This window comes from Misgurnus anguillicaudatus, chromosome 9 (genome assembly GCF_027580225.2).
Source record: "Misgurnus anguillicaudatus chromosome 9, ASM2758022v2, whole genome shotgun sequence".
Lineage (NCBI taxonomy): Eukaryota > Metazoa > Chordata > Actinopteri > Cypriniformes > Cobitidae > Misgurnus > Misgurnus anguillicaudatus.
Window position 1 is genome coordinate 32154036 of NC_073345.2, and position 15295 is coordinate 32169330.

At 40.2% G+C, this 15295-nt stretch overlaps 1 protein-coding gene across 1 annotated transcript; it reads left to right on the top strand.

Annotated features, from left to right (window-relative positions):
• The first annotated feature begins 1207 nt into the window (after positions 1 to 1207).
• On the top strand, positions 1208 to 7387 carry LOC141366010 (uncharacterized). Its single transcript, XM_073870997.1, has one exon. The coding sequence runs from the start codon at positions 1208 to 1210 to the stop codon at positions 6914 to 6916; it is 5709 nt and encodes a 1902-aa protein (XP_073727098.1). The 3' UTR covers positions 6917 to 7387.
• The last annotated feature ends 7908 nt before the right edge of the window (positions 7388 to 15295 follow it).

Genomic DNA, 15295 nt, shown 5'->3' on the forward strand with positions numbered 1-15295 from the left:
AGAATTCCCACCCGTGAAACACACCAGCCTATTAAACTGGGTTTAATGGTGAAGCTGTCAGCTAGCACAGCTAAATGTCAGCCATGAAATCAAAATGGAAGTTTTTTGGAGTTAGGTACTAATATGATATGATAAGGATAAACTAGTATGCTCCAAAACATCGACAAAATTCGCATTTAGAAGACAAGCATTCAAAACTTACAGTTTTTGACATGATTTTTAGGACATCAATTATTGAGCTTCTCCACCGATTCATAGCTGTGAAGTAAACTAAACCGCTATTGGCTGTCTTAAAGTGGGAGGGGTCACTCATGATGTCCCCGCCCTAACTTAATGTTTGGTGAATATTACGTCAAACATCAAACGACGCTGCGCACTTTAAAAAACTTAAATTTGTCTTTAAAGAGATCTTAAACACAAATTGAACAAAAAAGTTTTGTTTTTATTTATTTTGGCATAGGTTCAAGTTGTATGTAAATCTGTATAAAATTTAAAAATTAAAAGAATAACGTAGCTTATGTTACGTCAATTCTCGTATGATTCTGACTGAGCACTCTTGCTCTGTAGCTATGGTTACCACGTCACTTAAATTCCACTTCAATTTGAGATCGTTAATTTGGAAAATACACTACATTTACATTTACTCGTGAATTTTTTTCAGAGGAGGCAATGGGAAACTTATTAAAACATTGTGTGTGGCTCGTTATGTCAAAATATGGGTGATTCTCGCGAAATTAGACTTATGGGGTGTCATGAAACATTTTGATATAAAAAGTAAATGCAAAGTATTCTGTCCCTCTGTGTTCTATAGTATTGTATTAGTTTGCTGGTGCATTTCTTTATCTTACCGCTAGGGGTCAGTACCTCTTTTAAGGGTTTCTTCTTCTATTATATATTGAGTGTGCTCCTCATGATGTGTTGTTAAAAAGTTTGTTACATGCAGTGTGAGAAAAGGTTCAGAGGCTTTGACATGCTATTCTCATCTCAGACACCTTATATCTTCAGGAAGCTTTGATATGCCATAATCTTTTTACAATCAAGAAAAAGAGAGGTCTACAGTAAAGACACAAAAGAAGGAAAAAACTGTGTCTGGTCATTATTGGAACCACCTTCTCTTATTAATGTTTAGCTCGCTGCATAGGCTGAGTAGCCACACTCAACCGAGGGCAGAAGAGTAAAAAGATTAGCTACTTATCAAGCCTCCAAGATGTCTCAGTCTGAAACTACACCACCTATGTCCCAGATGGTGGCCCGGTCGGAGTGCTACTCACGTTCTTCACGCCGCTCGTCCACCAGCCAAGCTGCAGCACGAGCACGAGCAGACGCAGAAGCTGCCCGCACCAGAGCACAGTACGCCAAACGCCAGATCGACATGGAGGTCGAGAAGGCACGCATCGAGGCAACACTAAACGCTCTGAAGAAGGAGGGTGAGGCTGAAGCAGCGCTTGCTGCAGCTCATGTCCTGGAAGCGGCAGCTGATGAGGAGCACCACGCCATCGACCTCACTGAGCAAGGCATCTCCCCTAAGACGCCTCCTTCCATTAGACGTGCTCAAGACTATGTGAATGATCACTTCACCAACTCCAGTTTGCATGTGAAAGAAGAAGAAAAGCCTGACACAGGACAACTGGTCAGTTATAACAAATCTCACCATCTACAACAGAGCCATACACCAGTCCCTTCCTCTCCAGGTGAAGATCTCACTGATTTTGCAGACAGGGAGCAGCTGAGGTCCCCTCCTACACACATAAAAATGGATATTTCACCCAAGCCTAGACCTTCAGTGACTCCTCAGGCTGAACTGTCGGATCTAACAGCCTACCTAGCACGCCGTGATCTGCTGACAGCGGGATTCAAGGTTTTCGACAATCGTCCTGAGTCCTACTTGTCCTGGAAGTCCATCTTGTGCAACGCCATAGAAGGCCTCAACCTCAAGCCCAGTGAAGAGCTTGACCTTCTAACCAAGTGGCTCAGCGGGGAGTCCCTTCAACACGCTCTGAGGATCAGGGCAGTCCATGTGAACAACCCACAAGCAGGCCTCCAACGTTTGTGGCAGCGTCTAGACAAGAGTTATGGCTCTCCAGAGGTAGTCGAAGCATCACTCTTCCAACGCTTACAGACTTTTCCAAAGATATCCAATAAAGACGCTCACCTGCTGCAGGAGCTTGCAGACCTTCTGCTAGAGTTAATGTATGCCCAAAGTGAAGGTTATCTGCCAGGCCTTAGCTTTCTTGACACCCCAAGGGGCATAAACCCGATAGTTGAAAAGCTCCCTTACGGGCTCCAGGAGTCATGGGTGAAACAAGGGACAAAATACAAAAGAGACAATGGTGCAGTTTACCCACCTTTCTCCTATTTTGTTCAGTTTGTAAATGACTATGCTGAAATGAAAACAGACCCTAGCTTTATGTTACAAAGTTCAAACATAGTAGCTCCAAGAGTTGAAAAGACGCTGGTAAAACCAACCAGGTACAGAGTTCCGGTTGCAGTGAACAAAACAAACATTAGTCAAACAAGCGGCACAACTCAAACATCCATTCTTAATCCGGACAAGCAATGTCCCATTCACCACAAGCCCCATTCACTCGCTAAATGCAGGGGATTTAGGTCAAAAACACTGGATGAAAGAAAAGGTATTCTGAAAGAACACGCTATTTGTTATAAGTGTTGTTCCTCCACAAGTCACAGAGCTAAAGACTGTAAAGCCATTATTCAATGCTCAGAATGTAAGAGTGACGTGCACGTGTCCGCAATGCATGCTGGTCCCCCTCCGTGGACACCTAAAGACTCCAACCCTCTGCCTCAGAGCCACGGCGGGGAGTTCGACTCCTCAAGCCCTGTAACTACAACCAGTTGCACAGAAGTGTGTGGCCAAGGCCTCAAAGGTAAATCCTGCTCTAAGATTTGCTTAGTCAACGTGTATCCCCGCACATCCCCTGAAGAGAAAAGGAGGATGTATGCCATGTTAGATGACCAGAGCAATTCATCCTTAGCCAGGTCCGCCTTCTTTGACATGTTTAATGTAAAGAGTACCGTACTCCCATACACCATGAAAACATGCGCTGGCTTATCGGAGACTGGAGGGCGCAGAGCCAGTGACTTTGTTATTGAGGATGTAAATGGAAAAGTGTCCATGCTGCTGCCCATACTAACAGAATGTGATCAGATTCCAGATAACAGGGACGAGATTCCCACTGCTGAGGCTGTGTCGGCTCACCCTCATCTACAGGCAATCGCTTCGCAGATTCCTCCTCTGGATCCATCAGCAGAAATCCTTCTCCTCTTGGGCAGGGACATTATCCGAGCTCATAAGGTCCGCAGTCAGGTGAATGGTCCAAACAGTGCGCCTTATGCTCAACGCCTTGATCTGGGATGGGTAGTTGTAGGTGATGTCTGTCTCTCAGGTGCCCATAAACCCACAGTGAACTCTTTTAAGACAAACATTCTTAACAACGGCCGCCCTACTTACCTCAGCCCCTGTGAAAACAAGTTCTATATCAAGGGCAAATACACAGAAAGCCGTCATACACTTGATAAGACACGAGTTGAATTGGGCAGGAACATTTTCCAGCAAACTACAGATGACGACAAAGTGGCACTTTCAGCAGAAGATGCTTTGTTCTTGGAAATTATGCACAAAGGCTTTGCAAAAGATGATGCGAATAATTGGGTAGCTCCACTCCCATTCCGCACGCCCAGGCAGCGTTTGCCCAACAACAGGCACCAAGCCCTCAGTCGTTTAATGTCGCTCCGCAAAACGCTGAAAAGGAAACCTAAAATGAGAGAGCATTATGTTGAGTTTTTAGACAAAATCTTCAGTAAAGGCCACGCCGAACCAGCTCCTGCTCTTACTCCAGACCAAGAATGCTGGTATCTCCCTAGTTTTGGAGTTTACCACCCTCAAAAGCCAGAGAAAATTAGGGTAGTCTTTGATTCGAGTGCTCAATGCGGCAATGTTTCTCTCAATGACGTGCTACTTAAAGGGCCAGATCTTAATAACACTCTTGTGGGAGTTCTGATGCGTTTCAGGTCTGACCCATACGCAGTCATGGCAGACGTCGAGCAAATGTTTCACAACTTTCTTGTCAGGGAGGACCACCGTAACTACCTTCGCTTCTTGTGGTTCAAAAATCATGATCTGGATGGAGAAGTGCAGGAATTCAGGATGAGAGTACACGTATTTGGGAACTGTCCCTCCCCATCAGTGGCGATCTATGGACTGAAACGGTCAGCAATGGAGGGAGAAAAAGAATACGGCAGTGATACAAGAGCATTCATTGAACGTCACTTTTATGTAGATGACGGACTAAAATCATTCTCTTCCACAGACGAGGCCATTGACGTTCTCTCTAGAGCTCAGAAGATGCTGGCTAAGTGTAACATACGGCTGCACAAAATCTCATCTAACTGTCCTATAATCACAGGTGCTTTTCCAAGTGAGGACCTTGCAACGGACATGCAGGGCCTTGATCTGGGGCAGACTACCCCACCCATGCAGCACAGCTTGGGCTGGGACCTGTCCACAGACCTGTTCAAGTTTCAGGTAACAGTCAATGAAAAGCCCTTTACCAAACGGGGGGTGCTGTCAGTCATTAATAGTGTCTACGACCCGCTTGGCTTTGCGGTCCCAGTCATTGTGGAAGGCAGGGTCATACTGAGAGACATTTCCACTGACATTTGTGAATGGGACACTGAACTGCCTAAAGACAAATTACATCAGTGGCAACATTGGAAAGACTCCCTCAAATATCTGCAACAACTTGGAATCCCCAGAATGTACACCTCAATACCACTATCTGCAGCTCTAAACAAGGAGATCCATGTTTTTTGTGACGCCTCCACTAAGGCAGTGGGTGCTGTTGCTTACCTCAAACTCACAGATAGAGATGGACACAGTGAAGTGGGTTTCCTTCTCGGCAAAGCACGGCTTTCCCCAAAACCAGACATCACTATACCCAGACTTGAACTTTGCGCAGCAGTCCTGGCTGTTGAGGTGGCCGAGTTAGTACTGGAGGAGCTAGACATTGCAGTCGAACAGGTGAACTTCTACTCTGACTCCAAAGTAGTGCTCGGTTACATCTTTAACAAAAAGAGACGCTTTCATGTTTATGTGCACAACAGAGTGGAACGTATTAGGCGCTTTACACAACCTCACCAGTGGCATTACGTGCCCACTCATTTAAATCCCGCCGATCACGCCACACGAGCACTACCTGCTGAGCAGCTCTCAAACTCCACATGGATCAGTGGACCCGCTTTCCTGTCCAATTCAGAAAAAAGTCACACACAAGCAGAGTTGTTTGATCTTGTAGACCCAGATACTGACAATGAACTGCGACCTGAGGTCACTACTTGTGCCACCACTCTCTCAAAGGACAGACTCAGTAGTGTCAGATTTGAAAAGTTTTCGAGTTGGAACGCCCTACTTAAAGCTATAGCCAAACTCCAACACATTGCCCAGTCATTTAAGCCGAACACAGAGAGCTCCTGTCATGGCTGGCACAACTGTAAAGAACAGTTAACTGAAAAACAACTCAACCAAGCGAAGAACACTATCATTCGCATTGTTCAAAGAGAAGTTTACGCAGAGGACATAAGACAAGTTGAGAAAGGTGTGCCCCTTAAGAACTCAAGCCCACTTAGCAAACTGAGCCCTATCATCGACACTAATGGAATCCTCAGAGTGGGTGGGAGACTAAAACGTGCACAGTTGACATCAGATGAAACCAATCCCATACTCATCCCTGGAAAGCACCACCTTGCCCAGCTCATTATAAAACACTTCCATGGGAAAGTATGCCACCAGGGCAGACATTTTACTGAAGGGGCAGTTAGGACTGCAGGTTTTTGGATTGTGGGAGGTAAAAGAGCAATAAGCAGAGTGATATTCAACTGCGTCACATGCCGCAAACTAAGGGGCAGACAACAGGAACAGATCATGGCTGAGCTACCAGAGGACAGGCTGTCCACGGAGCCTCCTTTCACACATGTAGGCCTTGATGTGTTCGGCCCCTGGCCTGTCGTAGTCAGAAAAACACGAGGTGGGCAATCGGATGCTAAGCGATGGGCAGTCATATTTACATGTATGAGCACACGTGCCATTCACATTGAGACTATAGAATCAATGGACACGTCATCATTCATAAATGCCCTACGTCGATTCTTCGCCATCAGGGGTGCAGTCAAACTTCTTAGATCCGATTGTGGGACAAATTTTGTGAGTGCCTGCAAAGAGCTGCAAATAGATAGACAGGGCTGTCACAATAGTAAACTTCACAGCTTTCTCAAAGACTCTGAGTGCAAATGGCATTTTAACCCCCCACATGCATCTCATATGGGTGGCTCCTGGGAGCGCATGATTGGGGTCACACGCAAAATCCTTGATGCAATGCTCCTAGAACAGAAAAATGCAAAACTTACTCATGAGATATTAGTGACATTAATGGCTGAAGTCACTGCAATAGTGAATGCTCGTCCGCTCACAGCGGTTTCTACAGATCCAGAAAACCCAGCCATTCTTACCCCTGCCATGCTACTCACACAAAAAGTTGGGAACCCACCAGTCCCACCAGGTCAGTTTGAAAGCAGGGATCTTTTCAGAGCCCAATGGAGGCGCGTGCAATACCTCGCAAATGTTTTCTGGAGCAGATGGCAAAAGGAATACCTCTCAGGACTTCAGAACCGCCGCAAATGGAAAACAGTAAAACCGAATCTACAAACAGGAGATGTTGTTCTGCTAAAGGAGGCTCTTGAACATAGGAACAACTGGCCACTTGGACGCATCACCAAAATCTTCCCAAGCGAGGATGGACTTGTCAGGAAAATAGAAGTGAAGATTTTCCGCAAGGGTGAACTCAGATGCTACATAAGACCTATAAGTGAGGTTGTGTTATTGGTGTCTAAGGACAGTACTTAAAATCAGGTACTTTGTTTCATTGTATTTTACCTGTTTCCACATGCTAGTTATGGATGACATTTTATAGATGTCAGGCGGGGAGTATTCTGTCCCTCTGTGTTCTATAGTATTGTATTAGTTTGCTGGTGCATTTCTTTATCTTACCGCTAGGGGTCAGTACCTCTTTTAAGGGTTTCTTCTTCTATTATATATTGAGTGTGCTCCTCATGATGTGTTGTTAAAAAGTTTGTTACATGCAGTGTGAGAAAAGGTTCAGAGGCTTTGACATGCTATTCTCATCTCAGACACCTTATATCTTCAGGAAGCTTTGATATGCCATAATCTTTTTACAATCAAGAAAAAGAGAGGTCTACAGTAAAGACACAAAAGAAGGAAAAAACTGTGTCTGGTCATTATTGGAACCACCTTCTCTTATTAATGTTTAGCTCGCTGCATAGGCTGAGTAGCCACACTCAACCGAGGGCAGAAGACAAAGTAAGAGTATCAAAACATACAGTTACAAACATCTCTTTGTGTACTATTTTGCACATGATTTTAAATGACATAATACTAACTAATTTTGTTGTTTTTTCCACATTTAATCGGAAAATTTTCATTACCGCAACGTGTCCATGACTGGATTTGGGTTCTTTGACACGGAAAATGTATAATTAAAAAATCTAAAAAAATAAAAAGATAAATAAAGAAACATGTGGTATTTGGTGATGATTGGTAAATGTAGAGACAATAATAAGGAATATAAATGTGTACAACAACTTTCAATCATTTTTAAGCCCTCAAGGAACTAACATTTTCAAAAAAAATAGTTGGAAGGGACATAATTGACTGTGACACTTAAGATGGCTACCAGGTAAGCAGTTCTTATTTTTTCTCTCCAGATAAAAGTTGAAATTTAGTTTGTCGTAGTACCTAGACAACTTTTTAGTTCTCATTACCAAAACATGAGTTTGTAAATGCATATGTAATATGTTGCGGTAATGATAATTTTTGATAATCTAAAAAAATCTAAATAATTTAATAGAAAATATGTTTTAAATCCTCTAAAAATAATGGATATTGTAAGTTCAGACCTTAATCTTATATGTGTAAAAAAAATTGGCTTTTTGATGCTGGACACGGATTTCGTGAGAATCACCCACATGTGTTTGTGCATTATGTGAACGTACGTGCATCGCGGGTCATGTCAAAATACATGCCTGCTACAAACGCTTCATGGTTTATGATTAAAAAAAGAAGCTTACGTTTGCTAGATACTCAGCTAATCTCAGTGATTATCTTGCTAGACATCATGAACCCTTTCGACGCGTATGCAGCAGGCAAATCTTTTGACATGACACACGATGAACATGACTCACCGAACACATATTTTGCTTACCAGCCTCCACTGTTAACATGCAATCTAACTTTCAAAATTTGTTTGGAAACGCTGTTGAAGAAAAATGAATGGATAATAAATATTTATTTAAAGTGATAAAAATAAATTGGTTTAGCTTTATCATTAAAAATAAATATTTGATCACAAGATAACACTTCCAATCAGAAACAGAGTATCAGAAATCAAGAGTAGGCTATTGCTCTCCCAGCTGTGTGATATGTACAACATTTTGTTTTGACTTCCTTTGTGGCCCCCCAAGGAAGTCAAAACAAACTCCACCGTAATTTACACCCTGGTTCTGTCCAATGGCCCACCCTCCTAAGCCCACCATTCCTCTGTCGATTTCTCCCTCCGCAATGGTGATGCAGAAATGCCAAGATCGTTCAAACTCTCCCCCTTCATGCTCTGAAACTTGAGCGCTTCCAGGTGCGAGCTGGAACACAGGGGTGGTGATGTCATCATGGGCTCTGCTTCCTGCACGTCTCTCCATCCAAAACTGAGATGCAAGAGAGGTGAGGGTGCTGAGAAACACACACAGCAGCCAAAGAGTAAAGAGATGGAGGGGAACATTTGTCTTGTTGTGCGTAAAGAGAGAAAGCACAATGAGTAGACAAAGTGATGGATGGTTTTTGAAAATAATGTAAGAGCGTGAAGACATGTTCTCTCCCACGCTCTCACTCGCATTACGTTTAAAGATAGTGCTCACCTAAAACATGCTATAAATAAAGAATTGCGTGACATTCCACTCAATTCCTGTTCACTACACATTATTTATATAGCAAATAACTTTTTGGCAATATACTCTTTATGCTTTCTACAGAACATTAAGCATTTAAAACAGATAAGATTTATGAAGACAACTTTTGAACATTTGTGCATTTTTTCTCTTTAACCCATGAAAGTGTGTCATATTTCTTTCATATATTCAAACATTATCCCTGTTTCACACAAACACAGTATATCACTTTCTTTCGCATTCACTTCAAACCACCACTTGCACCTGGACATCCCAAAGGCATTCCCTTTCCTCAGTCCAGATGTGTTCGTGTGTGATGGGTCTGCAGCATTTATAGGCTCCGCTGATAGGGGTGGGAAGTGTTTGGACTGTTACTCAGCAACACGTGTGTAAATAAATGATGTGCATGAAGCGTGCACTTCTGGAGAAAAGTGTGCAGAGTACGCCACATTTCATTACAGGTCAATATATTAAATTAACTTTAAAATTATTTAAAATATGTACCCAGCATCGGCAGTAACTTTTCACAAGGTATGTGGACATTTTATGTACCTTTGAGGTAATAATATAAACTCTTTTGGGTGGTTTCATGGACAAGTCTTATCCTAGTCCCAAACTAAAATGCATGTTTAAAATGCCATAATTTAAAAACATCTTGCACTGACATATCTTAACATATAGTGGCACCATGTCTTAAGATGCACACCAGTAGTTTTTTTTTTTTTTTTTTGAAAGGTTTGTTTGTAAAAACGACTTAAATGTCTTAATATAATGAAGGCATAGTCCAGGAAACTGCCCCTTTAGGTCCAAAGCTGTACTTTTTGATACGGCCCCAGTGACATCTGGGGTACATACTTTGAGCATTCGTAGACAGTGTAGGATGTATAAAAGGGTCCCATTTGTGCCACCCTAAACTTAATTGACAAAATTATAAATGATTAAACAAATCAATAATGTATAATAAAACATACCACGATTACAATTAAAGTACCATGGCTTTACCATGAAAACAGACAATGACAAACCAAGTTGCCCAAAATACAGTACTAAGGAAACTACCATGGTAAAAAAAGTGTTCATAGATAAGTATCTTGAAAATTATAGTGTATGAGAGTCACCAAACTATAAATATATATTTTTTTATAAAAAAAATTTGTATAAATTGATTGCGACCACTTACCATAAGAAAATGGAGTAAACTGAATGAATATATATATATATATATATATATATATATAAAAAGGACAGGAAAGTACAGGTAGGAGTGAGGGGTATGGGATCGGCAAATGACCAAGAGCCGGGAATTGAACTCGGGTCGCCGAAAGTGCGACAGCACCACATGTCCGCTGCCCACTACACAATCAACTATACTTTTGTCACATTTATTTTGTAAAGGTAATAATTACTGTGTCCCTGGACCACAAAACCAGCCATAAGGTTCAATTTTGAAATTGAGATTTATACATCATCAAAGCAAAATCAATTCAATTTCCATGTATGGCTTGTTAGGAGAGGGCAAAATTTGGCCAAGATACAACTACTTGAAAATCTGAAATCCGAGGGTGCAAAAAATCTAAATATTGAGAAAATTACATTTAAAGGGACACTCCACTTTTTTTGAAAATAGGCTCATTTTCGCAATGACAGGTGCAATGATATTATGCAGTGCCTGAAAATAGTGCCTGCCATTTAAAGTCACCAATTGGACTATTGTATGGCTCTGCGTAATATCATTGCGCCTGCTGCAGCCATGTTATGGCAGCAAATGTCCAAAAGAAGTCCTTAGCAACACATATTACTAATACTAAATACATTTTTGATACATTTACAGTAGGGAACTTGTAAAATATCTTCATGGAACATGATATTTACTTAATATCCTGATAATTTTGGTGATCATTTTGACCCATACAATGTATTGTTGGCTACTGTCACAAATATACCTTGGTAGTTCAACTGGTTTTGAGTTCCAGGGTCACATATTGACTAATTGAATGCATTTACACAGCAAAAGTTAATCAATGAAAACAAAAATGTAAAAAAAATACATTTAGTATTTTATAATAAATAAACAAAATACAAGCAGTGTCTAGGTAACCAGTCATGTTTGGCGTACTGTACGGTTAAATCACTTCTATTGGTGTAATAATGGCCATTAAGTATGATGTAAAGCCATGTGTTTTTTATGAAGCATCACTCCTCAGCTCTTTCCATCTCTGTTAGGCTGTCACACTTAACATCTTTATAAAAAAGACTCTTGTTTTTAAAGCAAATGTTATTTCAAGAGAACACTTGGAGACCCGAGTCATTTTTTAGTAAGGCATCTGGACCATTACACCCAAAGACATTACTCTGTATTTATTACGGAGGAAAGATTGACAGCTCGGTAAAAAAGTGACCCATCATTCAAGTTCAGAGTCACAACAAACTGCCAACACTAATAATCACGAAACAATTTCCAGTATATTGCCATGTATCTCTCTCCATCACACCGCTCGTCCTTTCTGGGCGATTACTCAATATTTCTCAGCTGGCAGTCTTACTGTACTTAAAAGTAGCCTGAAGAAGTTGTTGTATGAGAGCGGGGGGCATGCATTTCAATTGTGCAACAAAAATGTATAAAGAAAACTCTGTGACCTTTTAAGGTCTTACCCAATTTGGCTTGGTTTAGTTTCACTGTATTCATACTGTATTCCAGCAAGAACTAGATTTCCAAACAAAGGTTTTGTGGGCCTCAATAGATTAATAACATCTGCAATCATACATGCATACAATACACGGGAAATTTATGACAGCTATTTGAAGAATTTACCAAGCCTGGGTCAATACACTATTGACGTAAGAACATACAGGCCTCATTGTTACTCGTACTAAGCGTTTAAACAAACTCGAACCCTAAATATGAAACTTTGGCATAACTCATCCAAGCACTGTTTATGCAAAAAGTTTGCATATATTATTGACTTTACATTTTCACCCGGTAAGCCATAAAATAGCCGAAATATAAAAGCCTCATCTAGGGAGCACATAATCATAATAGAAGAGCATCACCAAGTTTATCTATTTCGGCAAAAATACCAAAATCTTTTTTCTGATATACATGGCATGCCTTAAAAATGCTTATAATAATCATTTAAACAGTTGTGCATGGTGTGTATTTGGTGAGGTTGGGTGGTTTGGTTTGTATTCACTGTGCCAGGATAAACATCAGTGAAACATTTCCCACCATGATGGACCAATTAAACAAACCATCAACTAATCAAAGTGAAGTAAATCATTGAAAAATTACCGTTGAAGTAAACAAAGAAACTTTCAAACAGGAATTAGGACTCTTTGGTTAAACACATGTTTGGCACATGTACACACAAATGGACAGAAAGAGACACCCAAACCTAGAAAACCAGTTCTGCATGGACAGAAATATATAACTAAATGGTTAACATTGAAGAAAAACATTATACAGGTGGTGATCAAAAATGTATGGAAAATGACACCAAAAATGGTCTCCAAGTGACAGGAAACTCACAAATTTTCTTGGGCCAAATGGATGGATGTAAGGATACTTAAAAACAACTAGGTGTGCAGCGTTTAATAAAACCTATTATTATAACCCTGTGACAGTCCTAATAAAACAAACAAAAATTATATCAACATACGTTTTTGTTTTACTTTAACAAATTAAAAGAATGCATTGAAATAATCTGTTAAATTGTTTTCTGATATCTTCACAGAAGGAATGTGGCTTATTTTAGTGCAAAAATTATCCAGAAATGTTAAGCTCTGCTCTGATTGGCTGGTTCACAGAGCAGTTCAGTAGCTCTGTGTGTGTGCAAATAGACATTATGTTTGAGCCTGTATCAGACAAAAATATGGAATCCGAGGAATAATCAATTGTTTGGAGATTGGTAATGGACGTTTCTGAGTGGTAAGTTTGTGTTTCTTCAGTATGGAAATGCAAAATGTAACTGTAACGTCTATAGTAGAACTTCAGCCTAAACGCTATCATATAACGCTAACTAACTAGCATATAGCACTAACTAACTAGCGTATAGCGTTAACTAACTAGCGTATAGCGTTAACTAACTAGCGTATAGCGTTAACTAACTAGCGTATAGCGTTAACTAACTAACTAACTAACTAACTAACTAACTAACTAACTAACTAACTAACTAACATGTAGTGCTAACTAACTAGCATGTAGCGCTAACTTACTAGCATGTAGTGTTAACTAACTAGCATGTATCGTTAGGTACCTAACATATAGTGCCAACTAGCAAGCATATAGCGCCAACTAACATATAACGCTAACTAACTAGCATGTAGCGCTAACTAACAAGCATATAGCGCCAACTAGCAAGCATATAGCGCCAACTAACATATAGCGCTAACTAACTGGCATATAACGCTAACTAACTAACATATAGCCCCAACTAGCAAGCATATAGCGCCAACTAACATATAGCGCTAACTAACTAGCATGTAGCGCTAACTAACAAGCATTTAACGCCAACTAGCAAGCATATAGCGCTAACTAATTAACATATAGAGCTAACTACCTAGCATGTAGCGCTAACTAACTGGCATATAGCGCTAACTAACATATAGCGCCAACTAGCAAGCATATAGCGCCAACTAACATATAGCGCTAACTAACTAGCATGTAGCGCTAACTAACTAGCATATAATGCCAACTAGCAAGCATATAACATTACCTAACTAGCATTTAGCGATAACTAACTAACATATAGCGCTAACTAACTAGCATATAGCGCTAACTAACTAGCATATAGTGATAACTAACTAGCATATACCGCTACCTAACTAACATGTAGCGTTAAGTAACTAACATATAATGCTACCTAACTAGCATATAGCACTACCTAACTAGCATATAACGCTACCTAACTAGCATATAACGCTACCTAACTAGCAAATAGCGCAACCTAACTAGCATATAGCGCTACCTTACTAGCATATAGCGCTACCTTACTAGCATATACCGCTACCTAACTAGCATATAGCGTTACCTTACTAGCATATATTGCTACCTAACTAGCATATACCGCTACCTAACTAGCATATAACATTACCTAACTAGCATATAGCGTTACCTAACTAGCATATAGCGCTAACTAACTAGCATATAGCACTAACTAACTAGCATATAATGCTAACTAACTAGCATATAGAGCCAACTAGCATATAACGCCAACCAACATATAATGCCAACCAACATATAACGCTAACTAACTAGCCTATAGCACCAACTAGCATATAGCGCCAACTAACATATAGCGCCAACTAACATATAACGCCAACTAACATATAGCGCCAACTAACATATAGCGCCAACTAACATATAACGCCAACTAACATATAGCGCCAACTAACATATAACGGCAACTAACATATAACGCCAACTAGCATATAACGCCAACTAACATATAACGGCAACCAACATATAACATTGTGACGGAAACAATTGCGTTTGAGGTTCACAATATGTCATTACCATGTACAAAACTCTTATTATTAATCTATGCCTAGATACAGTTTTACATTCTACGGCAACTTTAACTGAAATAATTTCAAATTATTTATAAGTTATGTCAACTACTAGTCTACTTTAAAGTACTATTTTAAACTTAAAATAGTTGGTTCAATTGACATGCATAACCAAATTAATTAAACTTGCATGCAGCATTTTGTTTACAGAATGGTTGGAAACTATTTTGATACTAAACATTACATGCAGTTCATAAAATAACTAGAAACGTATTTAGGTGATGGGTGGAATTAATTAATAGTAAAACAGAGGGAAAAAATGAAAAAGAAATAAAATGAAGATATAAACAAAGAAGGAAAGAAATGGGGCAAGAAACGGAATACAAGATGTGAAAAAAAGAGAAAGAGATGGAGAGGAAATTAAACAGATGGGAAAAGTCCACGTGTACATTCAGGACAAGTCTTCAAACAGGAAACAGTATATCTTTCGAGGGGAGGAGGGGACACGAAGAGAGTACATTGAGAAAAGGGGGAAAAAATCTTAAATTTTCCATCCATCAACCATTTTTCTGAAAGGAAGGAGGGAAAGAGAGAGAAAGAGGGAGAATAGGAGAGGATGTGGTCACCGGTTGGAACTTCTGGAGATGGTTTGTCTGACTCCTGGAAGACAAGATGAGTTGCAGCGGTCACACACGCACACAATACCTTGTAATGACTTAAACTTCTTAAAGATAAACCTGATGATGAAAAGTCTGGAGAACGT

Coding starts and splice junctions, on each gene's coding strand:
- LOC141366010 (XM_073870997.1), top strand. CDS start 1,208: ATGTCTCAGTCTGAAACTACACCACCTATGTCCCAGATGGTGGCCCGG.